Below are 27318 nucleotides of genomic sequence, written 5' to 3'. Positions count from 1 at the left end.
CCCTTTGGAAAAGCTCACCTTCCCTAGTCAACAAAAACAACCTCACCACAGCCTCCCTTACCTACAAAGAAGCCATCCTAGCTGCTAAAAAGGAAGTATATAACAAAAGGATCACTGAAGCCCAATCGAATACCAAGGAACTCTTCAAGATCCTTAAGGAATTGGAGTCCCCTGTTGCCCCGCTTGATACATGCACCCCGGACACTGAATGGTGCTCCAATATTCAAAAGGCACTGCTTGATAAAATTGCCTTGCTCCAAGACAAGATTAACACTAAAAAAAGCCACCTCGCCGACTCAACGGGTAACCCCCCATCATACAAAACCCTTTCTCCCAAACACTCCGTCCAACCTTTCAGCTTCTCACCCCTCACCATTAAGGAAGTCGAAAATATCATAACGAAGCTTAAGCCTTCCAATTGCCAAGGTGACGCCTGCCCTGCACCGGTCATAAAGGAAGCTGCTCATAATCTTGCCCCTTTCATTACCTCTTTCATTAATGCCTCTTTCAAATCGGGCATTGTACCTGACAACCTTAAGGATGCTTGGGTCATCCCATTAATCAAAAAACCTAATCTTGATCCCAGTAATCCTTCTAACTACAGGCCCATCACCACGGTGCCTTACCTTCTCAAAATTCTGGACCGCGCAGCCTATCTCCAAATCCAAGACTATCTTGAAACCAACAATCTTCTAGGGCTTAGACAATCTGGCTTCCGTCCTAGACACGGTACTGAGACAGCCTTAATCGACTTGAAAACCCAAATTGAGGAGCTGAAAGACAAGGGCAAACTGGCACTCCTGCTCCTCCTTGATCTTTCAGCTGCCTTTGATTTGGTCGATCACCAAATCCTCTGCCACCACCTCAAAATTGCGGCCCACTTCTCCGACGCAGCCACATCTTGGATTAGCTCTTTTCTGGCAAACAGAACCATGAGGGTTTTCTCTCCCATAGCCGCAGCTGATCCAGCCCACGTCCCGTGCGGAGTTCCACAAGGATCTTGTGTATCTTCCACACTTTACAACGTGTTTACTAAACCGCTCTTTGATATACTTGACTATCTGGGTGTCTCCTACACTAATTATGCGGATGATACCCAGATACTCATCCCTATCACTGGCGATTATGTAACAGATGCCAAAGCTCTCAACAGTCTACACTGTCATTCAAGCCTGGATGGCTCATCATGGGCTTTGCCTTAATGATGGAAAGACGGAATTAATCATTCTTGGATCTCAATACAAACTCTCTAAACTTGACCCCAAGTTCAATTCCTTCATTATTGATGGGAACGATATTAAAGTCTCCAACGTCACTAAAACACTTGGAATATATCTCGACTCTATCCCTCAATCGACAAACCAACGCAGTTGTCTCAGCATCATCCTATACTTGCAAATTGATTACAGCATGTCGCCCATTCTTGACTACGGAGAACTGTCTGATTCTCGCCAGAACCCTCATCATGTCCAAAATCGATTACTGCAACGCCCTCTACCTAGGAACTAGTCAAAGAAACATTGATAAACTCCAGGTCATGCAGAACAACGCCATAAGGGCAGCTCTCCACGTTCCTAGGCGTTCCCACATATCTAACACGAGACGCAACTTGCACTGGCTACCCATTACTCACCGCATATCCCTCAAATCACTTGTCCTAACACACAAGGCCCAGAACAGCACAGCCCCGGCTTACCTTTCCTCGCGCTTCATACAACACACAGCAACTAGACCACTAAGATCTTCTCAGGCTCATACGCTGACTATTCCCAGCTTCAAGCTACAGACAGCCGGAGGCTCTAGCTTCCCTGTCCTCGCGGCTAAGCTCTGGAACACTCTTCCCAATGCTCTCAGAAACTTTCCTCACATCTATGCCTTCAAAGCTAAAACTAAACTGTGGTTACATGAACGGGATGCCATAGCCTCCTCTTTATAAGCCTTACACCTGTCAATTCCATTACCGACTGCTCATTGTACATACTGTTTATTTTACTGCATTCTTGATTCACTCCTCTCCTCTCTGTTGATGCTCTGAACTCTATGTAAATATGTGTAAAAATGTTTAGTGTATTTATTTGCTGTAACTTGTAACCGCCTCCTTAAACATGCGCCCAGATGCCCCCGGCCAAGGTGCGCACTATAAATAAACAAAATACAAATACAAAATACAAATACTTCCAGGGTCATTAAGGGTATATGAGAAGAGATGCCAATCTTAATATCTCCTCAGACAAAGTCATTGGTATTCTCATTCACTGACAAACAGGTTGTCCCTGCCAAATGATGGTGTGCTATCTATACTTCCACCAAGAAGTCAGGGTAGCAACGCTCTTCTGCTTTTAAAGTCTTCTATAAAAAATCCCTCAGCCGCATCTTGGAGGCTGTTTAAATAGGAGATTGGTTAACATCAGGGCATCGCCAAGACACATAGCTCCACATAACAATAAATAAGGAATATCAAAATGGAGGGTATGCACAAATGTCTTGCTTTCATTTAAATAAAGCACTATAGTGTTCATAAAGCTACTATGTAGTGTAATCTCTCCTTCCCCCACAAGAGTCCCATATACTACCTAGACAATTGGCTAATCTGAGAGTGCTCTGCAGAAGGAAACCTTTTTTTAGCTTTGTGTTTTTCAAGATCCTGTATTCACGGTGCTGGTCTCCATCAACCAGAAGAAATATTGCCTCCTTCCCAAAGGGAAGCCATTTTAGAGACCACTATGCGAACGTTCCCTCCCCCAGAGAGAATTCTAGCATTGAATCAGACCATCCATTTTCTAGGGAAGACTCTAGAAGAAAACCGTTAAAAGGTTCTCGCTAAACCCCTCAATTCTTGCAAGGCTTCCCTGGACAAGGTCATTTCTTTTATGTCGTCCCTGCCTATTGTGGGCAATATTATTAAACCTTGCAAACTTTGGTTTTTGGCAGTTCGCCCTAAGCCACTTAAAGGGAACTTCACATAGTTTTGACAGCTATTCTCCATAAGTCATTGGAGCCCAGGACTTTTTGCAACTTAGATCTGTTAATTTGGCAGACTGCATTTCTGGTTGCAATCACGGGCGCCAGAAGAGTATAGAAATTACAGGCTCCCTCTTCATTAAGGTCCTTCTATTTTCCATAAGGATGAGGCTGTTCTTAAAGGCACTAATTTCAGAGGTTCACTTAGATTTTCATTTGAAACAAGAAATAGTCTTCTGAGTCTTCCAGCTGAGACCTTGCGCTTCTTCAGTCGAGGCTTTTTATAATGTATACATCTCAAGGACTCTTATATTTTACCTGGATAAATAATCGCATGCTACATTGGAATAACTGGCAAAAAATCGGGTACATGGAAACTAAACCAGCTTCTAGAAGATACTTTTCTTGATGTTGAGGTCTTGAAATGTAACTATGAACTTGGACAGGAAGAAGCTTCCAGTTATCAGCAGCTTTGCTTATTATTTTCCTGTCCCTTGTTAGGGCGAATTCTCTGTTTAGGCTGAATTTCCTAACCTAGTGAGTCCCCCAGCAGCTTTGCTGGATTTTTGGGGTTTATTTTTTTCTCCTGCCAAGAGTGACTCTTTTACCCTCACTCTTGGACATGATTTGAGTGTTTCTTTGGATCTAGATGTGTTTAATGGTCTATGGGGTCTTTTACCCCATAGGGCTTCATGTGTTTTTGTGATGTGTTACACAGCACCCTCAGTACAGTGACACAGGGGTGTCATAGTGACCCCCCAGTATAGACTCCATACCCTGGGACTGACTACTGTCTCCCAGGGCATGTAAAGGCACCATTGACTTTACTAGTCTTACATTCTGAACAGAACCAGTACAAACCATCATATTGTGGACTTACTGGCTGGGGCAATTCCATTGCCCCAGGATCTGTTAGTCGAGGGGGCACGTCTCCGTCCCCCCTGATCGAGTTTTGGCTGGTGGCAGTGGATACTACTTTTTATATTCAACCGCGATTATTTTCCTATGGGATTTCCCATTGTTTTATGCTACTATCTTTATTTAATTATTTACGGTAGCCTCGAACATACCGCCGGTTTATTTATTAATATTAATTCTCTGGTGGTTTTTTTTTGCCAAAACTTGATTCTAAAATGGCGTTTGTGTTCTCTTCTGTGACTCCAACCCAAGTCGAGCACTTTGTTCCACTTTTTGGCGGGCTTCTCCACAGAAGCCCTCCAAAGTGGTGCCACTATGTCTGGGGTACTTAGGAGGGGTGGAGGGGAATTTAGGCACCCTGGACTGAGTTGCCTAGGCAACTCAAGTCGCACTCCATCCTGATTGGCGCAAGTGGTGAGCCGGCCGGCTCACCACTTAGCATGTTTGAGTGACAGCTAGGCTGAGTGAATGGGGGTTTGCTGCATAAAAGCAGGGCTTTGGGGACTGGAACTTCAGAAGTCGCCACAGGACCTAAGAATCCGACGAGGGAGAAGCTGAGCCAACCTGCCACGACACCACCACCGGTGGAGCCCTGCTGGACCGCCTCACCACTTTTCCCAACGACAGAGGAGATCTCCCGCCGGAGAGTCTTCTTCCTTTGACTAGTGGGGATAACCAGTTTCACCGTCTTTTCGCCTTCCCGACGTACCTCGTGGCCGCCTTGCCCGTGCCAAGCACCCCGGAAACCGGGATACCACGTTTTACCACGACCGCGAAACCAAGGTACCACCTTTAACCGGAAAACTCTGCGGCTGGTTTCTTCCCTGGTAGTGCAACGACCTTCATCTTTCCTCCAAGTCGAGATCTTCTCTTCCCCTGGACGACGACGCAACTTGCACCCACTACCAGGAACAACTGCCACCGCTGGAGGATCCTTCCCACTTAAGGTACCGTGTCCCGCCTGGCTTCCCTTGCTACCGACTGTACGGGGTAGATTTAGCCCCCGGCTTTCTAACCTGGGTTAGACTGAGACACTTTGGCTAAACTTTTCTAAGCCTCTCTAAACTCTTCTTGAACCCTCTGCAAGACTTTCTGAGCCTAGTGTAACTGTGTGATCTTGGGCGCATTTGTGCTCTGCTCTCTCTAAGAGTGTGCCCAGCCTTTGGATTTTGGCTCAACAGTGACTTTTTGCTCTCTGCCTTGCTAACAGTGTTCGTGAATCGTAGAGTGGTGTACCACTTCATATTCTGTCTTTTTTCCCTCCCTTTCTCACAAACTTATTAGAGTGCAATCTAGTTAAGCGCTCACCTCTGTATGAAAATAAGTGGTGCTTTACTGTGATTTATCTAATAGGGAAAAAGGGGTGCATATATCATAATAGTAACTGCGTTTAGGATAAGTTTACAATAAGAGTGCTGGAGTGTTTCAACTGTGTGTTTTTAAATAAATAATTATATACTTTGATACCAAACCTCTGGTCAGTGTTTGCTTGTATTATTGTATCTGAGTGCCTATTGAGTATACTTTGCATACTGCCTAACTCTTCTTGAGGGAAGTCTGACTGCTCAGCCACAGCTACCAGGTAAATCTGGGTGGTACAGACTGCTACCAAGTGGGTTTACTGCTAACACCTGTAGTCTTAAATCTTTTGCAGTGTTCCCTAAGGGAACTGCACAGGTTTCTGCCTAACATCCCTTTACCGTTTTAAAGCGAAGCTGTATTGACCCCCTGCCCCACGCGCCTCCCTTGTCTCAGCAAGCTGAAAATCATCCCTTTTGTGTCTGCTACAATGGTCTACAAGTTGTTACTTCCCTCTGAAGATGCCAAGTGCAGGAGCATGCAGTAAGAAGAGGAAGGAAGTGGCACGGACTCAGGCAGCGAGTGAGAGTGGAATGCCAGTTACACATTGTAAAATGTTCATTTACAAGAGAGCAAATATGTTGTGATGCAAGAGAAAGTCTTAAACTAGGTATCTTAACTCTTGGAATTAAACAGTCATGCAATGGAATATCAGCTAGCATACCCAACGTCACACAAGGGATAGAGTAATCTGCTAAGCGCTCTTAAACTTTAAATGTATATGTGCACTATGATGTGGGACTCATAAAATCAACCTTGATTATCCATATCTAAAAATGAATGTTTGCATTATTACTATGTCAAATTTATCTGTACTGCAGACTTTAATATCTTAAGAAAATCAATGAGTCCCATATATTAAATCAAGGTTATATTTTATCTTCAATGTTACATGATGATGGTGCATAAAATAGAGATGAATGAGACCACATTTGTGTATCTATTGTCAAATATGGCTCAAATAATACACCAAGTCTTGCAGATTCTTCAAGAGTTTATATTACATTCTTTATGGGGCATATGCCATCCCTTTCTCTGGTCTATAAAGCACCAATCCTCTCTAACACAGACACCCCTAGTCCCTATGTTAGTTTATACAGCAGATACTACCCTACTGTCTACGTTCTTCATAATACTATGTGTGAAGACCTAAAGGCAGAACGCCTTCCGTATGTACTCTCTTTCGAACTTCCTAACTGTCCCTACTCTATGTAGAGGTTAGTGTTCCAATAGTGAGTGAGATTGTGCCTTATAGAGACATAATTTTCACTTTCGTGTGCCTGCTATCGCACCCTTGTTCTCCTCTCCCTCCAACTTCCTGATTTTACTCTTTTGCTACTCTCCTGCCTCTAAATCCACCATCTTTTTTTTGTGTAAAACTCGCTGCGTCTTCCTCCTCTTTCCCTCCGTCTCGCTCCCTTATTAAGCCTCTGTTACGCTCACCTGGTATCCAAAGGGACGCCACCCAGCCGGGTTACTCGCTGGTATGCTTCTCAGCTTTGCCCTGATGTGGTTTGCGGGAAAGGTTCTGCCTGAAAATAAAGGAGGACTGTGTTCAAGACCGACCGACTGGGGTAAGTATCCTCCCTTCACCCCCGTATGATTTCAGTTCCTCTGGCGCCCTCTCCTCACCTCGTGGTAGAATTAGGCATGTTCTCCGTCCAGCCTTCTTTGCAGGGGCGCGTTGTCTTTCATGGGCGAGTGCGGTCCAGTTACTTCACTGACCCCGGCCCGTTTGATATTGTTCATGTAGGTCTTATTGCTGTTCTTTAGTTTTGTTGCTATCCTGCATGCCTTCCTTTGTTTAAAATGTCTTTTTTTTCTCCCCTAGGTATGCAGAGCTTCAGCGCGGCGAACTGGCTTGGTTGAGCCCCGCTGGTAAATGATGGCGCATTAAGAGCGCTATGATGCGTTAAGTAAGCGATATGCGCAGCGCTGCAAAGTCTTGCCTTTGCTAACTTGTGTTTTCCTTCCTTGTAGGTCGCGGTGTTCTTCAGCGTGAGTGGAATGTCCAGAGTGGTGCCAGCCGAGAGCCGACCAGCCAGGTAAGCCTTTTGAGCAGTTCGTAATTTGTAAATGTCTCTGCTGCTTTCTTTAATGTTGCCTCTATCTTCCTCTTTCAGGTCGTTCTGTCTGGGAGGCGTGCAGATTCGAGGAAGCTGTTCTCCGTAGCTGCGAGTGTTTAAAAATGAAGACTGCAGGTAAGATGCTGCTGCTAATGATGTTCCTTTTGTCTCCTTCCAGGTTCTGCTTCTCCGAGGTTCGAGGGAATAGCTGGACACTGTGAGCGTCACGTTGCAAGCTGCAAAGTAACGCGAAGCGTGTTGTCTTGCTCGGGTGTGGTTTAAATAGCCCCAACAAAATAGTCCAGGTAAACTAGTCCCTAGGCTACCACACCCAAAACACTAGACCACATAGCTTGGTTCTTATGAACCAAACTATGTGTATGCCTCCAAGGAGCTTGCCAACCCTGCTGCAGTCTCTACCTCTCCTGTCCCCTCCCAGGCCCTCTGCACTGCACTGGCCTCCCACTTCATCTCTAAAACTCAGGACATCCTGTCCTCACTCTCCTCTTATCACCTCCCCCCTCTCTTCCCTGCTCTTCCTCTGGCCCTTCTGCAGCCACCCCTCCTCCCTCCTTCTCTGCCTTTCCCCTTTTTTCTGCTGAAGAGGTTTCCAGACAAGTCCGATCTATGAAAGTCTCGTCTAAACAGATTCACCCCTTTTCCTCAAACTATCAAGGACCACATCGACTCCCTGGCTCCTGCCCTGGCTGACTTTTGCAACCACTCCTTCGCCTCTGGAGTCTTCCCATCCCCCTTCAAGCACTCCCTTGTGCACCCTCTCCTTAAGAAACCCTCTGCCGACCCCTCCTGTCCGGCTAACTATCGCCCAATCTCCATCACTCCCTTCCTGGGCAAGCTCCTGGAGAAACTGGCCATCTCCCAGCTTAACCTCCATGCTGAAGCTGTTGATAGTCTCCATGACCATCAATCTGGCTTCAGAGCGGCCAGAAGCACGGAAACTGCTCTCCTGAACATCCGTGAGGCCCTGCTCTTGAACCTCGACTCCAACACTCCGTGTGTTCTCATTCTGCTCGATCTCTCTTCTGCCTTTGACACTGTCAACCATGCCATCGTGCTCAACCGTCTCCGTGATAACCTGGTATCACTGATCAGGCTCTGGCGTGGCTGACCACTTTCCTTTCCAATCGACCCTCCCAGGTCCAACTTGGGTCCTTCCTCTCTGACATCTTTTTCTCCACCTGTGGCGTTCCCCAGGGATCTAATCTCTCTCCCTGGCTGTTCAACCAGTATCTGGCACTCCTTGCCCACCGCATCGCCGCCCTCTGCCCCAACTTTCAGTGCTATGCGGACAATACCCAGCTCATTTTCAGGCTACCCTCGGCCTCTTCCTCTCCCTCCCTCATCTCTGACTGTCTGTCTGCTATCCAGGAATGGTGTGCTGCCAATGACCTCTGCCTTAATGCTAGTAAGACTGAGATCCTACTCATCGGCACACCCACTCCCTCCTTCCCTGCAGCTCTCTGGCCGGCCTCTCTTGGCCCTCTTCCTGCTCCTACCTGCAAGGCAAAAAACCTCAGGGTCATCTTCGACTCCACACTCTCCTTCTCTCCTCATATAGCTGACGTCTCTAAGAAGTCACATTACCAGCTGCACCTCCTCAGAGGTATTCTTCCCTTCCTCTCCTTCCCCCAGAAGCTCACTGTCTCCCGAGCCCTGGTTCTCTCGAAGCTGGACTACTGTAACAGCCTCTATCTTAATCTGCCTGCCTTCACTCTCCGCCCTCTGCAACTCATCCAGAACAGAACTGCGAGACTTGTCCTTGGCCTCAAGCCCAGGGACCGTATCTCTCCAGGACTGAAATCTCTACACTGGCCCCCAGTGGCTGCGAGGATTAAGTTCAAAACCCTCTGCATTGTCCACAAGGCCTTCTGGGGCCTGGGGCCTAAATACCTTCAACTCTCTCTTCCTAAATATCTTCCTTCCCGAGCCCTACGCTCATCCGTCTCCAACTCCCTCAGGGTCAGCCGCTTCTCAAAGCAACGAGCTGGGGGTAGATCTCTCTCCGCGGCAGGGGCTTCCCTCTGGAACAGCCTTCCTGCCTCCCTGAAACTTGAGGAGAACCATCTCCGGTTCCGGAAGCACCTCAAAACCTTCCTCTTCACTTCTGCTTTCTCTCTCCCTCTCCCCTGCTAAATTCTTCACCTAAACTGCACTGATTCTGCAACTAGGCCACTCTCACCGACCTCGGTCCTGGGCCCAATCACTCTTCACTTGCACTGCCTCCCTGGCAACCCCTGCACTGCGGGACTGTCTCTGTATCCCTACAGCCCCCCCCAGCACTTGTCTGCACTTACCTTGCACTTGCCACCAGCTGGCCCTATTTATTTATTATTTTATTTCTATTCTACTTATTTGTACTGCACTCCCCCCCTCCCCCTTGCACTTTTCCCTTCCCCCTACCCCTGCACTTGCGCGGTCTGAATGACACCTTGCCTAGTAGGATCGTTGTCTGTCTTCCCCTTGTTCCCCCCTCCCTGCCTCGTCGCGCCTTGAAACACTTGTGTATAGGCGCGTTACAGATGCCATATATCATATCGTATCATATCATGTTGGCTGACAATACAATAAAGTAGTTCCCAAGCACATTGTTTTTAATGGTGTATGAGCCTGGCGCCATAGGCGCCAGGACTGGCCCCATGAGGGCTTTTTAAGAGGATGCCAGGCTCTAGAGGCCCGAGTCCTGACTCCACCTGGCCAATGGGTTTGCCAGAGGGGGTTTTGGGCGAGGGTCATGACAGCCTCGCCTCACCCTTTAATGTTTCTATCTTCTCCCTGATAGTATTACTCCATCTTCACCCACTATGACTCTCCCTTCCATACTACTATTCCCCCTTCTACACTACTACTCTCCCTTCCATCTCCTACTCAAACACCCTTCTTCCAGACTCACAAACACTCCCTATACCTTCTCTCCTAGCCACACTTGTTTTTTTTACATACACTCGCAACACTTGGCACTCACTAATGCACACCTCAACTGCTCCAAAGTTGCTGCTAAATCGTTCCTAGTGCTCTTCTGTAGCTCTGCTGCCGTCTCCACTGACCTCACCCGAATAACCCACAACTTCCTGTGTTCTGTTACCCTCTTTATGCCCCCTCCTCCTGCCATTGGTTCACTTGCCCTGCCTAGTCTGGCCCTGCTTTCCAGTGCCCATGAGTTGTTACAGGCAGCAGAACTTTTAAATTACTGTCTAGGCCTTGCCTGGGCCTGCCCTGGAATAGTGATGCGAGACCAAGATATTCAGTGTCCAAGATCGTGTTAGGGGGCCTTGGTCTAGGCTCCACCAACGTGAATCCAGTTTTTGGGTGGGTCTGTGACCCTTGATTTAGTCCCTAGTGATCTAGGGAGCTGGACTCTGACTGCAGGTGTTTGCTGTGTGAGAAACCAAAGGGTGTCTCACCTACTAATCCCCAGGGATCTCTCTCTCAGGTGACCAGTGCAGGAGGATCACCTGGCTAGGGGGTCTTTGGGGAGTGGGGGTGAGACAACCGATTGTGAGATGCGACAGTCCCCTATTTCCCTTACCCATGACCCATCCTATTTTATAGGATCCTCCAATGTCCCAAACACCCACCCCCCACACTTTCTACACAATCACTGGGCTGAGGAAGAGGGCGACTGAGAGTAAAGAGGCTTACCCTTACACATTACATTGGACATGTCCCGCTAATGGGGTCGGGCAAATTCAGGCACTTGACATTAACTACATACATTTGACACCCATTGGCTCTTCCCACACGGATAAAAGGCGGAACATGGAGGCACACTCTGAGCAAGGTAGAACACGAGAAGAAGCAGAACTTCCGAGACAAACCTACTTGAACAGAACGTCTGGCAGAGGGACGAGAGCAAAGGTTGGAGAGACCCAGTAGATCCCTGCAGGAGGTTGTTGCCTCCGAAGAACCTTGAAAGATATGTGGAGAAGGCCAAAGAAAACTGCATTGTGTTTCAAAGGCACCAGCAACCCTCCCAGGTGAATGACAGAGTTTGAGAGGCAAGGCCAAGCGTGTGGTATTAACCTTGACTTGTGAATTGAAACAGAAAAGACAAAGGCATGCACACAGCCGGTGAGTTGGCAAGCGACATGAAAGGCCGGTGTGTGTTTAGTAAAGAATGAAAGTGCAACAATATATCTCCTAATTGATGGCTGCATGTGTGTGGCTGAAAGGCATAGCTGTGAGGAACTTTTAATCACTGATAACTGTAAAGCCAGCGATACCGAGTAGTGGAGTAGTCCGGTGAAAGGAAGTAGCCCACTCGAGTCTCTGCAAAAGTTGAATTGTTACAAAGTGACAAAGTGAATGAACTGTAAAATATTTAATGGTTAAGAATAATCTCGACAAAAGGGGAACTGGCAAGGTGAAGGTTGAACTTTTGTGCTTGTGATACTGAACTAACCTGACCAAGAGAGATTGGGGCAGATAAGAGTTTGATTCAAAGGGAAAGTCAAAGTGGTCCTTGCAGAGGTCTATACCAAATGCCTAGCACGTTCGAAAGTCTTCGACATCAGGAGAAGGTCAGAGCCCCACTGAGGGAGACCCTTTACGAATGTGAATTAAGCTTGGGCAAGGGAACGCCTGCAATTGCTGTGTTTGAAAGGTCAGAGCCTGAACGAGGGAGACCTATGTGAACTTGTTGTTGAACTACAAAAGAACTGGTGAAAGCTAGAAGTGATTTAACGTGAAAGGCCAAGCGGGCCTCGATCCACGTTTTTCTAACTGTCTTTGTTTTGAGATTCTGAGCCGGTGTGTGTTGTCCTGTTTGCGGGGACCGCCTTACTCTGTGCTGTCCAGGGTGGAAAGGAGAGTTGACTCAGTCGCATTGATTTGTTTTAATGTTGCAACACTGATTTTCCTTTGCATACATATTCCCCTTTACACACTTTTTGTACAAGAGATATGCGGGCATTGGGTTTTGTTAGTATAGGCCATCTTTGATTTGACAGACTGACGAGGACTGTTTCTTTATTATTTTGATGGTAGGTAGTACTCCCATCCCAGCTATAGGGCACAGTAGGAGTTTTTCAAAACCCAGAAAACTGGATAAAGATTTTGAAATGTAATCTATTGTGTCAGTGATACCATGCCTCCCTTACAGCTGATCGGACTGGGAAGCGTTGCACAGCTTCTCTCATAGCTGCATAGACATTTTAATGCCATCTCCTTATCTCTGGCGTTGGAACACAGGCAGCGAGGGACACTGGAAGGTTGCTTTTACTCTGTTGGATCCAGCACTCTAAAGTTGTGATGCAGACTGTGTGTGTCACCGGAGGGTTGCCCTCTTGCAAGTTTTTGTTGTTTCGCCAGTCTGGCATGCTTAATCTAGGAAAACCATAGAAAAACTGGTGAGCATTTGACTTGAGAGGCATGGTGTGAGACACATTAATACTGTTCAAACATAAAATGCAACTTGTGGGGAAACGGGAACTGGCACACTTTCTATTGCTTCATCCCCTTCTGGCGTAGAACTGACATTGCTTTTCTCCCCATTAGTCCTCCCAACCGATACAATGAGATGGCCACTCCCCGCTTGACAGGGTCAGTGAACTGACCTCGTCACAATTGACCCTAAAGAATGAAACACAATTTGCTAAAGACATTTTTAGATGAAATACAATCCTTGGATATTTTATTTTCTTGGAGCTGAAACTATTTTCAAAATGCATTAAATTGTTTATGGAAACAGATCCAATCAAGACCCTCCCCTTACTTATTCAGCAGATAGAAGAATATGGAAGAATATCCGGTCTAAAGATAAACAGAAATCATTGGTAATGGCCCTGGTGGGAGATATTAACGAGATATACGAGACAACGAAAGACCTACACCTACAAGCGGCTGCAGAAGGCGTGAGATACCTTGGAGTGACTGACACCAACCATAAAAAACCTCTACAAGGGGAACTTCCTGAAACTCTTAGACAACGTAAAAAGAGACCTGGACAGATGGAATCCGTTGTCGATCTCTTGGTGGGGCAGACTTACGGTCATCAAGATGACGATCCTTCCCAGGTTGCTGTATTACTTCCAAGCTCTTCCCACTCGAATACCGCCAACCTTTTTCAAGACACTGACTAAAATAATATCCAAATACATATGGCAAGGCAAGACACCAAGATTGTCACTGCGCTTAGAGCAGACAGATGTATGGCGCTCCCCCACTTTAGGAATTACTACGAGGCGGCGCAATTATGGGTCCTACACGAATGGATCACAGATTCATCAGAAAAATGGTGGGTAGCGCAGGACAGAGCAGTAGCAAGATCAAACCTGCGACACCTCCTCTGGTGGAAACCCGAGCACAGGCATCAAAGCAAGTGAAATTATGAGCACCACCATGGAAATATGGGACAAAGCAACCAAGAAAGGAACGCTCACGATAGACCCAGCCCCATTCATACCAATGTTTGACAATCCAGACTCCCCCCCCCCCCCCCCCCCCCCACCCCCACCCAGGTGCGGAAAAATGTTCATTCCAGAAATGGCGAGACGTGGGCTGTACAAAAGTGGGAGACATGTTTGACGGACAGCAGATTAGAACGTTCGCAGACTGCCAGGACATGCTGGGCCTCACAGAAACGGACATGTTCCAGTATGAACAAATCCTTCATTGGCTCACAACGCCAAGAATTACCAGGGCATTGACCAGAGATCCCACACCTTTTGAGACATGCATGTTGACCTAGACGGGGGAAAAGAAATTCGTATCTACCCTATACAAATTCATGAATGCCCAGGAAGAAAATATAACATGGTACTACATGAAAAAATGGGAAATCACACTAGGGAAACAAAACATGAGGGAACAATGGAAATATCTTTGGCTAACAATCCCAAAATGGACTCGAGTGATACAATCGAGCGATTAGGGACTATGTTGAGTCCCGATGTTTATTGTTTAAAAAAATGTGTTTTAAAAAAAAAATTGTTTATGGAAAATATATATGTTCTTCTTTTTAAGATATGTCTGCCATTATAGGCTTTTGGGTTACTTGAAAAACTGCTCATCCAAAATAATGGGGCAGTTCAAATGATGAATACCCAATTTAAAAATCTAAAATCATTCTGCAGTGATGTTTGCATATGACGTGGTGCTGCTTGCAATCATTTACACTTTTCTCTGTTACAGGGTTTTCTGTTCATCCTGGAGACAGATGGGTTTTGGAGACTGGGAGGATTTATGAAGTCACAATTGAAGTGTATGACAAATCAAGCAATAAGGTTTATTTATCTGAGGTAAGTGAATTTCAGCTGCTAGCAGGAAAAGATGTAAAATAAAGGTCCATTTTAGATAATTGTCTCTTCTACAATTTAATCATACACATAAATTGCATTTAGCTCCACTTATCACTGCAAACAGATTGAATAATGTAGTGAACTAACAGGACACGTGATAGAAAATGGGTTTCAAAGGTTTTTATTGCCTTTTCAGAATGGAAAATGTATAAACGCCTGTAGGTACTAGGGGTTGATCTAAACAGAAGGAGATTCCGATCTCTGAATACGCTAAATAGAGCGTGGATGAGTGGAATGAACAATATTTTAGAATCTTGTCCAATCAGCATTTGGTGAATGTGGGACTACCTACAGGGACAATCATGCATTTGACTTGTTCTCTATGCTGATTTGCTGCTGTTTTTGCTGCCTCCCCCACATTCTCATCTACTTCACTTCCTGCCGCATCTCTGGATCTCCTTCTGCATTCTCCCTCGCTTTTCTGGGCGCCATAACGTGACACCTTGCAACACCATGGCACCTCCAACCACAGTTATAACAGCCTGCCACCCATGCCCTTGCAGCGCTCCAAACAAAACCTAGAGATGTCAGGTTTTTAATACCAAATACAACCTACTTGTGGTGCCTTATAACGGGTCAGTGTTGGAGGGAAAAAACTATAGTGCATTTGGTCTGCCGATCTACTAGAAATACTTGTCTCCTCTGTGGATTTCTGATGGAAGCACAGCCTCAGCGATGTAGCCTTTCAGAAGCACAACTAAGCAACCCAGTTCTACTTCTGTGTGTGACTTAAAGCAAACAAGTTGTTTTCTGAGCTGGTCTATTGGTTATGGCTAGGTACCTTATGCCATAGTCTTTCTCAACATAGTACTAATTCATATTATGAATGTCAGTTATTCAGCATGAGCACTTTACGGCTTCTGCTGTGGCAAGACACAATAGCAGCACTAACAAATTGATCACATTTTACACCTGCGAATGGGAGCGTAGCGATTCTATGGCTATTTCTAGAAGTGCTGCTGTCAAGACTGCTTACCAGTACTGTACAGGACCATCATCCTTACTCATGTAAAAGTAGATAAGCCTCCACCATCTGAACTGCTGAAGCTATGAGTTCTTGTAGACCTATCCGCATTGAGAATTCCAAATTTAACGAGGAGCATGTCCCACAGGATCTTGGGCCTTTTTGATGTGTGTAGCTTTCACAGGAGAAGTCATGTGGTATTGGCAACTAGAATGCAATTCCTCATAATGAGCAAGACTCTGTTCTTGACCCCTCTGGTGATCTGTTGAGAACAAGGCATTTGCATATCAGAGCAACTTTGCACGTTTTGAGTTTTCATCCACCACATGCAACCGAAATATGGCAACTCGATCTTGAAAAGTGTTTGAGAAGTAGCAGGTGGAATTCCTGTTAGCTTTCATTAAGGTTTTAGAGGTGTCCCCATGCAAGGTTGGAAGAAAACCCCTCACCAGATCTGGAATTACCCCGCTAGCCAAATCACAAGACCATTTCATGTTGGGTATGTTCATTTTTGGCTGGTCCACCAGTGCAGGTATCTCATTGATTGAGGCACAGTGCTGAGTAACATGTTTGGTGGCCTCAAAAAGCCATAACCCTAAACTGATATCAGACAACCGCTCCCTGGTCTTGGAGAAGTGAATGTTCTATCTAATGCTCAGCTGTGGCAGTTACATTCATCAATGATGACATTACATTACTCACTTAACAGGTCCAACATATGCAAAGTCCAACATATGCAAAGTCGAATTTCAGTCATTTTTAATTGCAGACTTCAAGTTGCACTACAGACCCTTGTGACTCAACTGCAGTTGGTGCTGTTCCTTTCTTGTAGTTCACCCTATGCATGAATAAAGTTTGAGCTGATCTTCTGGGCCTATGTAATCCTTTCCTTCACAAGCTAGTAAGTGCTGATGAGTTGTTGCCACATCGTGAAGCAGGGCTTCAAATGTGCTCTCACCACCAGCCATTGCCAGTGATAATGGACTCTTGGCAAGTAAGATCTGGTGTGCTGGGTGTATGTGTAAAATTGAGGTGGCAAGTGACTTTTTATGGCTGGCTACTAGCTTGCAACCTGAGATTGTTACCCCTTATGTGAAGGGTTTACCCAAAACAAGGGATATGCATGATCTTGCTAATTTGTGGGAAAGCAAGGATATTCAGCTTGCTGTCAGCAGCAACAAAACACAGCTCTTAGTCACTGTGCCATCACCTCCACCAAATTCTACCAAATGCCAATACCCTGTTCATCTCATGCCTTCGAATCCTTGCACACAATTGTTTATGTTGCCAAACTGCATTCACCCCCTGCTCCCATGGATTACTTTGGGATCTGAACCCCTCTAGCCTGACAGAGAAATGGATAGAGAATGTCATCCAGTATGCAGTCACAGGAATGAAGTACATTCTGGGTCAACTGTTCTGCATGTTCATGGAGAAGTGGACTTTCTTGCCTGTGTACTGATGTAGTGCCTGCTGTACTGTGAAAATAAACTCATTGTACAACACCTCTTCATGAAAATGAACATCGACTGGGTATTTTCTAGTTGTAATTAACTTTACTCATGAAGTGACGGAAAGCAGGCTTTTTTTGTTTTTGTTTACCAGAATCCATATGCATTACTTCTTGGTTAGTGTTAGCATGTAACCTGTGATATATTCATCCATCTTTTGCTGACCTGGCACAAAGGCAGATCACTGTGCAAAGCAGGCAGCAATGTGTTTTAGGATGAGAACTTGTTAAAGGTGATATGTTGATTTTCTGCTGGTGGAAGTCCTGCTGTGGAGATCTTGAATTCAACCCAACCCTGTGCATATGATGTCTGGGTCTTACAATTTTCCTAGCAACCTTCCCTTCCTCTCCGAGTCTTAATCTGGTCTTCCACTCCAGTTCTTACAGTCAGCCCAGCAATACAACCCGAACACCACATCTCACCATCTCTGTACCACAAAACTGCCTTTGACATGGGAGCTGAACCTTCTATAGTGCTTGGCTGACGAGCTTCCCACTGATTGGTGGAGGGGGCACATGCCCACCTTGGGCCTGCACCATGGTAGGGATGCTTTGTAGTCCTGAGTTCATGGGGGAAGCCTTTGAATAGGGGAGGTGCCATCTTGGATTCCACGTCCATCTGTTGGGACAAATCGAGGATATTCATCCCTTCTCCCCAAAGGGTAGTCTCCCCCTATGAGTCTAGGGAGGTGAGCCTGCTTCGCAAGACCCTCCCTAGGGGTCTGAGCAAGTGAGACCTCACTGGGAGAGACTTCCCCTTTGGGGACAAGGAGGAACTCGCTAGACCCTCCGGCCTAGTAGCACATATGGGATTATCAGATCTGAAGAACATTATAGCACACACAGACTTGGCTGAAGGCAAAACTAAAATGTACCTCGATGAACAAGGAAAAGATCTCTTTAAGCAAAGACATACAAGTAACAGATGAGGAAACTAAAGCAGGAGAGCACGCTAAGGAGAGGCAAAGCGCAGAGCGAGAGAGACGAGCGTAGCAGGGGAAGCCCCATGACAATGTGACACCTGAAGAAAGCCGCTTTGAGGAGAACCACATAGCTTGCGACTTTGAGAAGGCTCCTGAACGCCAGAGGGGAATGCTTGAGGCTCAGCGTATACTGCAAGCGAGAAACCGAGGAGAAGGGAATGCTAATCCATGTGGTGGTGTGACTACGACAGCTTTGTGGTGGGCCATGCATCCAACGAACAACGAAATCATCCAGCTGGGGAGTAGATGAGACTCCCTGCTACCCATAGCCATTCCAGGGGAAAGACAGTGGACGGCTGAATGGTAGCGCCAAGAAGCACATGAACCTGAACGGAAGAAACCAACACGAGTGAGTGCCAATCCCAAGAGGGTTCCCCTGCAGAACCAGAGGTACCGGGAAGAATGGAGCACCGGGAGGCCACCGGGTCATAGTTATAGTGGAATTGACGATTTACTAAACATAAATTCATTTAAGTGGAACTGTGGTATAGCGATGAAGCAGTTAATGAATAAGCCTGAAGGCGAAGGCATTCTGTCTTGGGACCAATTACTATGAAAAGAGGGGAAAGAACCTAGATTTAGAGATAAAGGGCCTAATTCACAAAAGCGTTTTATAATGACAAAAACCCACTGGAAAATGCTCCGTGAATCAGGGCCGAAGAGTGGAACAAACTAGAGAAGTTATTCAGTGAAACTGTATGTGAACTGAATGCAAGTGAGACAGACAAGGAACAAGTTACTCAAGTACAAGAACCCCAGGAGAGGGGGGACTAAAGCCACCAGAATGTAAATTCCATATAAGAAAGCATGGGTTCCAAGAAACAGGAAGACTTATAAGCCTGGATCAAACTATAGGAAAGAGTGAAATAATTAACTGCTAAAATGCTGCCAGAAAAGGGGAGATGAAGCACAAGAACATTGTGAAAAAGTTACAAGAACTAATCCAGAAGGTGGCAAGCGATTATTTAAAGATTTCATATTAAAAGAGAACTTTGTAATAAAGGAGAAACCATTTTCTCTCAGACAAACTAGGAGAAGGGAGACATTTTCCTAGTTTAATTTCTTAGTTAAAATAGTGGTGGGGTCAGTTAGAACTAGCTTTGGATGGTGGACATATTCTTTTGGGACCTACTAACGAGTACCTTTAGTTATTACATAGGCAGGGATACCCCTCGAGCAATAGGGAAAGGTGGGCCTTTTGCTTATTATTTAAATAAATATAATTCAAAATGCATGTCAAGTGTCCGACTGCTTCTTCCGACCCACCACACTGTTTGTTGCTGGCTAGGGATTCTTGTGCATTGTACAATGGGCGAATTGTATTTCATTCTTCTAATAAGACTATTGCTAGTGAATGTGTATGCGCATGCGTGCTTTGTTTTAGCATGCTTTTCCACACTTGTCTCTGCTTTTTTGTGGTGTTTATCGAAGTCCAATAGTCACAAAAAGGACCAGGAAACGGGTCTCTGGCCTGAGTGTACCCTTATATATTAACACAATAGAAGACTCAGGTTGATCAATTCTGTAAAAGTATTTTAATAAAAATTGTTTAATTTTTTGTTTTTAAAGTTCGCCCTCGAGTGAGGTACTTAAAATTTCTTAAAAAGCTGCTTCATAGATGAAAAAAGATGATTTTATTAGATTTCTCTATCCACAGGAAGTTAAAAAAGGAGGACAATGCTAATAGATGTGTTTCTATTCTCTACTTCTATTCATTTAGTTTGAAAAAGTAGCGTCCAATTGTTTCTTCTGGTTTTGCTTCACAAATTTCCGGATTCCCATATTCTTCTTCTGTCTGATCTTTTAACATTGTTATTTCAGAATTCAGTTTGAAAAGGTTTTTACGGAATTCCCATCTATTTGTTGGGAGATCACAAATCAGGAAGTACAACAGGTCGTAGATGGATTAGTTACTAGTCTGGGACTATTCCTGATGTAGAAAGCCACAAAAAGCCTACCGTTTCAGTGGCAAAGAGGCCACATTCATCAGGGCTGGGCAGACGTATTGCAAAGTGAATGTGTCTACGTCTAGGAGGCTGGGTAGATGGTACCAGAGGATCCCACCTATAAAAGGGAGGGGGACGGGAAGAAGGAAAAGAGAGAGACAAGCACCATTATGGTATCAATAAGGTAATTTGAGGGTGCTGTCATCTAGAAAATAAAAAGCTAGGTCTTACCTAGTTTAAGGGGTCCCCATAGGTGTCCATGTGGGTGGGGAAAGTAGAAACTACTACTTCCCAACAGGGGTCATGGGTCGTTTTGTCATGTCCTGGATTCTGGAAAAAAGGGATCATATTTTAGACTCTTAACCAGACGGGACGAATAAAGATGACTTAATGCAAAGTAGTTAAAGATAGTGCTCAATAAGATAGGGTCATATATGAATGACCCCTGACAAATTTCTTCAAGAGGTAGACTCCAGAAAATTTTTACCTAGAAAGTGTGACCAGAAAACATGTTTTGCCATGTCTTAACAGATTAGGAACATACCATATCGCGTGATATAACGGGCTATCAAAAATGATATAGCATGCTTACTTGCCCCTATCTTATTGAGCACTATCTTTAACTACTTTGTATTATGTAATCTTTGTTCGTCCCGTCTGATGTTTATTTTCTAGATGACAGCACCGTCAAATTACCTTATTGATACCATAATGGTGCTTGTCTCTCTCTTTTCCCTCTTTCCGTCCCCCTCCCTTTTATAGGTGGGATCCTCTGGTACCATCTACCCAGCCTCCTAGACGTAGACACATTCACTTTGCAATACGTCTGCCCAGCCCTGATGAATGTGGCCTCTTTGCCACTGAAACCGGTAGGCTTTTTGTGGCTTTCTACATCAGGAATAGTCCCAGACTAGTAACTAATCTATCTACAACCTGCTGGACTTCCTGATTTGTGATCTCCCAACAAATAGACGGGAATTCCGTAAAAACCTTTTCAAACTGAATTCTGAAATAACAATGTTTATCGAAGTCCGTCATGACCTAACATGTCTTTTTTTCCAATTACTGTTTTCTATTTAATTTTCTTCTTCTGTATCTGCAAGCATGTTTGGGATTTTTCGGATTTGCTGTGCCTGGATCCCCACATTGTGAGATCTGTAACCGCATGACTTTGATATTTTCCACTTCTTTCTGTGTTCTCCATGTGTTCAGCTCATGCTCTGGCGGTTGTGAGGTTGGCATCATGGAAGGAGACACGGACAGTAGATTCAAACTTTATCAACAATGTTTTATTAAGAAAATGTCAGGATGGAGTAAGGTCCATCTTGCCCTGAACTAAGGTGGGATTTCCCCATCTAAAGAAACTAAGGAAAGTCTGTCAGAACGCTCAACTGAAAAGTCTGTCTGTCCAAAACCTATGCTTGCGCTCACAGCTAATACCAAACAATGTGTAGGGATGACTATCATAAACTAAACAGTGATTCTTACATACAGTTCTGAGATGGTTTCCAGCTCTGGCTTGCTCTTCAGCTTCCTTTTTCCCAATGTCAATATGTCCACCTCAATGTTCCATTTACCTTCATATAGACTTGAAGAAATACAGTTCCACAATTTTGTAAGGATCAGGGTGCTCTTCCCCAAGTTCAATGTTCAAACACAAAAAAGTATATTGAGGCGTTATCTGTAGCACAAGACTTTACTACTCTGGGCTTCCTTCTCCAAGTCTGATGTTCACCATCTGGTTTCCTTCTTTCACCACAGCCGAATTCCTTGTTATCTTCTAGGGGTTCACTGGCATTGGCATAGTTTTAGACCACACGGTCCACCCATTACAGGTCACACAACCAGGAAATTCCAGGTTTCTTTCAGAGTTCAATAGTTTGATCAACAGGCAGTTTCTTAAGCATCAGCTTCACCACTTTATCACATATGATCTTAATCTGGATCATGCTTCATTGAAAGTGTCTTACATTCAGATAAGTGGTTCAATTTGCCAAAAGAGGTTGCGTTCACTTGTAAATGTGGCATTCCCTGTATAAAGTTTCTTGTTTCTTTCACTTCGGTATTCAGTAAGGGTTACTGGTGCTTAATTAAATGCCACCTTGTGTGTTTCATTCAATTCGGGGTTCAATAGAAGTAACTTGGGTTACTTTCACTTTCATTTATTTCGTAATCTATGTGTTGTAAGTTCATTTGATTCCATACGCCCCTACTGTATTAACGGAGCTCTCTGGTGAGTAAAGTGTCCTAGACACTTGCCCGGGTATTGCCGCTCCTCCTCCCATGCAGGAAAACCTGTTTGCCAGGCGCTCCTCGCAGCACTCTGCGTCGATTGTGTTGAGCCTCGCCGACACGTTCTGTCAACTCCAGCTGCTCGCCTTTTCTCCAGGGGTTTCTCCGACCTGCACCCTTCCTCCAGCATGCTCCCTAGAGACTTGGCAGGTGTTCTGATGTCTTAGTTCTCATGCACAGCTCCTTCTTCCACTGTTCTCCTCTTCCAATGCTCTTTGCAGTTTCATAGTTCCCCCTTTTATACACCTGTGGTTCAATAAGGGACTGCAGGTGTGCCCCATCAATTACCGTTGCCTGACTCTTAGTAGTACATGCCTGACCTTCATGCATCTTCTTCATCCCAGTACCAAAATGCTGAGAGGTAATCTCTACTACTCTGTTGCTTCTTCTTCGTCTCAGTACTTGAATGTATTTTAAAGGGAGGATGATGTGGAGCACTTTTATAATGGCCCATGAAGGTCGGGGAAAGTAAGATTGGCTGTCATGAGGATAAGAAGGATACCATGATTTCTTACAAAGTATCTTATCCCTACTCTTTCTCTTCCTCTGTTTAACATGTCTGGTTTGATGTCTTTTACCCTTCTCAGAAACCAGGGACCCAGATGAACAATATCCCATAACCATTTCTGGGATAGGGCTTTCTTTTTGAAGGGATGTTGGAGAATACAGCGTCTCATCCATGGATCTCTCACTTCCGATCCCCAAGGACCCTCCATCCAGGTGATCCTACCTCACTTGTCCACCCCCAGCGGCAAAATCCAAAAGTGATGGCCTTTCCCTGGCGGTATTGCATGAAAATACTGTAAAAATAAAAAAAAGATGGTTGAAATGATCGGATTTCGGCTGTACCAAATCTACGTACAGCCGAAAATGCGAACATTTCAACCATCAGATTTCCATTATAGCGAAAACAAAGGGAAGCAGAGTTTGCGGGGGTGTCCCTCGCACCCTTGTTAGCTATAATGGAATGGGGGTGGCGGGGGTGTCCCCCCGCATCCAAAACAAAGTTTTGGAAAAAGAAAAGGACCCTGCAGAGCAGGTTCCCATCCACAGAAGTAAAGGGAACTGGCGCTGCAGGGACTCGGCCTCAAACAGCGAAGTGTGCCGCCAAAGGGTAAGTAAGGTGGTGGGGGGAGCGGGGTATACAAAGGCAATTTAGCTGTGGGGTTATTTCAAAAATGAACATTTAAAATTCAGCATTTTCGTCTTTGAAATGTTCATATTCGAAATAACGTACATCCTTCCCATGCCACCTTCATAGAGGAGTCAAAGGGAATAGAAGTGAGAAGACCCTCCGGTTTCTCACAGGGTTCTATGAAATGGAACAGCCCTTGGTTAAGCGCCTTAAAAAACAAAGTAAATGAATAAAACACCAACATAAAACTTGTAACTTGCCATGTGAGTTTGTGTATGCACGCGTTTTCCATGTTCATACATGTACAAATGCACAGGCTCCCTAACAATGGCTCAATTAAACAAGTTTGGGAGACTAATCTAGAATTCACTGATAAGGTTTTTGAGCATTTTGGTGTTTTCAGCAGTTTCTTTTATGCTTTAGGTTCATGGCAAATGTTTCAACATTGGCAGCAGCCAATCTTGAAAAGTGTCCCAAAAGAAATTGCGTAGTGTTTTATTTGGTTTATTTGAAACCCTATTCAACATGAACACAACCAAACTCCTCCTTATTGGTCATGACGCTAAACAACAACTTGTCCAACAATGGCTCAATGATATGTTCCTAGAAGGATTTGATTCACATCTCTCGGCTTCAGCAAAACCCTTGAGCTTCACTTTTGGCATCAGCCTGTTCTTCCAGAAACACATAGCCAAGAAGCCCAAGTACCTGACTCTAAATCTCCACCCTTTGCAAAATCAAACCCTTCACCCTGCCACAGGAGTTCTCGACCGTAATGCAGGCCCTTTTGTGTTTGCACACATCGATCAGGGAAATTACCTCCTAGCAGGGCTCCCTGCTGCTCACTTGGCTCCCCTAAAAGCAGTCCACCATGCTGCAGCATGTCTTATCACGGGTGTGCGGAAAATTCAAATTGCACCTGTCCTAAGCCAACTGCATTGGCTTCCTCACCTGGCCAGCATAGTGTTCAGAGAAAGCATGAATCATCTACATAGCAGTCACGGGTGGCACACCAGCATACCTAACCCTGGGGGTGGTAACATGAGGGAGGATCACATGGGAGGAGGAGGCTGTCAGGAGGGAAGTGGTGATTCCATTAGAAGAGATGTGGTATTTATCCTCTTCTGAGGATGAGCTACCCCTAATTCTTAAATATCTAATAGTGTGCTGTCCATGTAAGATTCCCTCTTCCAAAAGCTACCCAAAGTACAGAACATCAATTCTTTTAACCAGCATGAAAGTGGTATATTGGGGGTTCAGGAAGCTTATCTCAGAACTTTATTGTTATAATTCTGCTTTATATCGAGGTCTAAAACACAAGGGTAAACCACCAACTCCTTTAACAATCTCCCATAAAATTGAATATTCTCAGTTATGAACATTAACACAATCTCTGATCAATTTTCCTTCGTCCATTCTGAAAGACTTATTCATGCGGATTTGCTTGAATAAATTACCAACGAGACAGGTATTAGGAATGAGAAACCAAATTCCACGAACAGAGAGGTTCTGTCAGTTTTGTTGAAACCAACACACCTTTGAATCCACAAAGCACCTACTTATGCAATATAAAGCACTATCTGAGATAAGAACCGCTATGCTAGCGGATACAAGCAGAAACTTAAAAACGTTAACAGTGGCCAAATGGTGGTTATTATTTCTAATTGGACAAAAGGTCCCATTAGTCATAGCAGAAACAAATGTGTGAATGACTCCAGAAAGAAATTGAACCATAGGACAGAAAAGAGGACATTGTTCTGAGGGCTCACACGAAAAATCTTAACCCTTTTACGGAATCTAAGATGACCACACGACATTGTAATTCCTTTCTATGAAAGGTTGTGGCAAACTAAATCATAAATAAAATATTCTCAGTTAACAAATCAGCTTAAGTTAACTGATAATAAAACCAATAGAAACATTGACTGCAAGTGCCATGATGCTTGTAGTACTAGGACGAGGAAGAGGGACTCTGAGTTGAATTATCATGAGTGTTCTAGTTGTTGTGGCAGAAAGCACCTGAGCAGGACCTTTACATATACAAGTGGGCTTCAGGTGGAGAAGGAGAGAAGAGGGAGAAGCTGATGGTGTAGATGTGGCGGCAGCAGGATGCTGTGCGGGAGATGCTGGGGCACCGTGGCCATGTAGAGAATGCGCAGCGGAAGTCAGTTCTGAAGCAGGCTACGCCGTGTGGGTGACGCGCTCCCGACACACGGTTGAACTGATCCGTACTGAAGTAGCACCAGAGATCACACAGTGCTGCCAGAGCACCTCTGAAGGACAGCGCCGACAGTGGCAAGTCAAACCAGAGATGGCAGAAGCACAGAAGAGGTCCCCGAAGAGGTCCGCAGCAACACCAGAGGGTCAGAAGGAGATGCCAAGGTATACCAGTGAGTTGGCCTGAAGCAGGTGACCCTGGGGAGCCCCGAAGGGGACAGCTATGTGAAAGTTATCATTTTGAATATCAAACTAATGTACTGATGCAAACTGGGCGCAACTCACCTAATTAGGGATACCAATTAGAGGACCATTCTAAACTGTATTGCCAAAGCCATAGTAGAGGGATATCGAGAAAAAAATAAGCGTGGCACTTCTAACAAGGGATACCAATTAGGGGACAATTGTAACCTGCATTGCCACCGGCCAAGAGGTTGCATAGCAAGAATACAAAAGCTGCAGAAGTAAAACCCCTCTGCCCCCTGTCGGATGTGAAATAAAGGGGGAGAGAAATGTAGCCTGCTTTGTCTACAGCCAAAAGACTAGCAAGAGAAGAATTAACCTTTTATGGAATATCAGTTTGGGAAGAGATGTAACACACCTTGTCAAGAAACTATAACGAGAAGCAGTTGTTGATTCAAACCTCCTCATTTATGTTCCTGCCGTGGAGTTCGTTTTAGAACAAGCATTACCACAGAGTACAATTGTAGTAGTAGGTGTTTTATCCTACAGGCGAGTAAACCAGGAAAGGGACCAATAGTAGTTAGTCCTAACAGGCGAGTATACCAGGAAAGGAGAAGATGGGTTAAAGTACTGTAGTTGTGGTAAAGGGGGGTGTTGGAGAATAAGTGTTAATTTCATCACTTTATGAACTGTTGCTTTTCTCTTTTGAAGAAGTGTGATTATTGAGCTATCATGACTCATGTGTTTCTCCTGAAGAAGTAGTATGATGTGTTAACAAGTGCTTTGAGAAAAGAACATTTGCCCTGATTTATGAACTTGATTTATGAACTTGTGTTTTGAGGAAAAGACTTTTGTTTTGCCAAGCAGGAGATTGTGGAAAATTGACAGTTGCTTTGATTGATGTACAAGCTGTTGGAAGAGATATATTCACGTTGCCAAGTAGGATATATTGGATGGAAAAGACTTTGTATGCTACGCTCAATGGAACTTTGTTATTGCACAGAGCTTTCTTCAACCTGAATTTTGCTCCAGGTTTTCCTAAATTGATGCAGGGAAGTGAATCCAACCCTGGCCGTAAGGAGTACTGATTAAAGCCCTTGAGTTTGAATTAATCTATTTTGACAGCCAAACAAACCTTCCTTAATTTTGTTGTATGTATTAGTGTGAGGGTCAGATGTTTTTTGGACACTAGAACATTTTTCTTTAGCCTTAGTTTGTTAGGCAGGGACGTTCTTTTTAGGTTACAGAAAGATAGGCATTTGTGTCACCCCTTTTTATTTAATAAAGTGGCCTCTTGTGAGAAATCTCTACCTTCTACCTTTGTGTCTGTCTCGCTTTTCTAAACCCTCACATAGGTCAGTCGGAGGAGACAAACCAAAAGGCGCCATTTTAAAGATTTTATTTCAAAATTAGAGTCAATGCCTAGCTTCACCTAATCTAAGGGTTTCCCCACCTAACACAACTAAAC

The 27318-nt window shown here is 44.8% G+C and overlaps 1 protein-coding gene across 1 annotated transcript in view; it reads left to right on the top strand.

Annotated features, from left to right (window-relative positions):
- The window catches only part of NUP210 (nucleoporin 210), a 1233892-nt gene that overhangs the window by 364744 nt on the left and 841830 nt on the right, over nt 1-27318 (top strand). The window contains exon 9 of the mRNA XM_069643978.1: nt 14454-14560. Within this exon, the coding sequence (XP_069500079.1) occupies nt 14454-14560 (107 nt within the window). The remainder of the gene's footprint in view (nt 1-14453; nt 14561-27318) is intronic.

Source organism: Ambystoma mexicanum, chromosome 2p (assembly GCF_040938575.1).
Source record: "Ambystoma mexicanum isolate Mex_15411 chromosome 2p, UKY_AmexF1_1, whole genome shotgun sequence".
Lineage (NCBI taxonomy): Eukaryota > Metazoa > Chordata > Amphibia > Caudata > Ambystomatidae > Ambystoma > Ambystoma mexicanum.
This window is presented reverse-complemented; position numbering and strand designations above follow the sequence as displayed.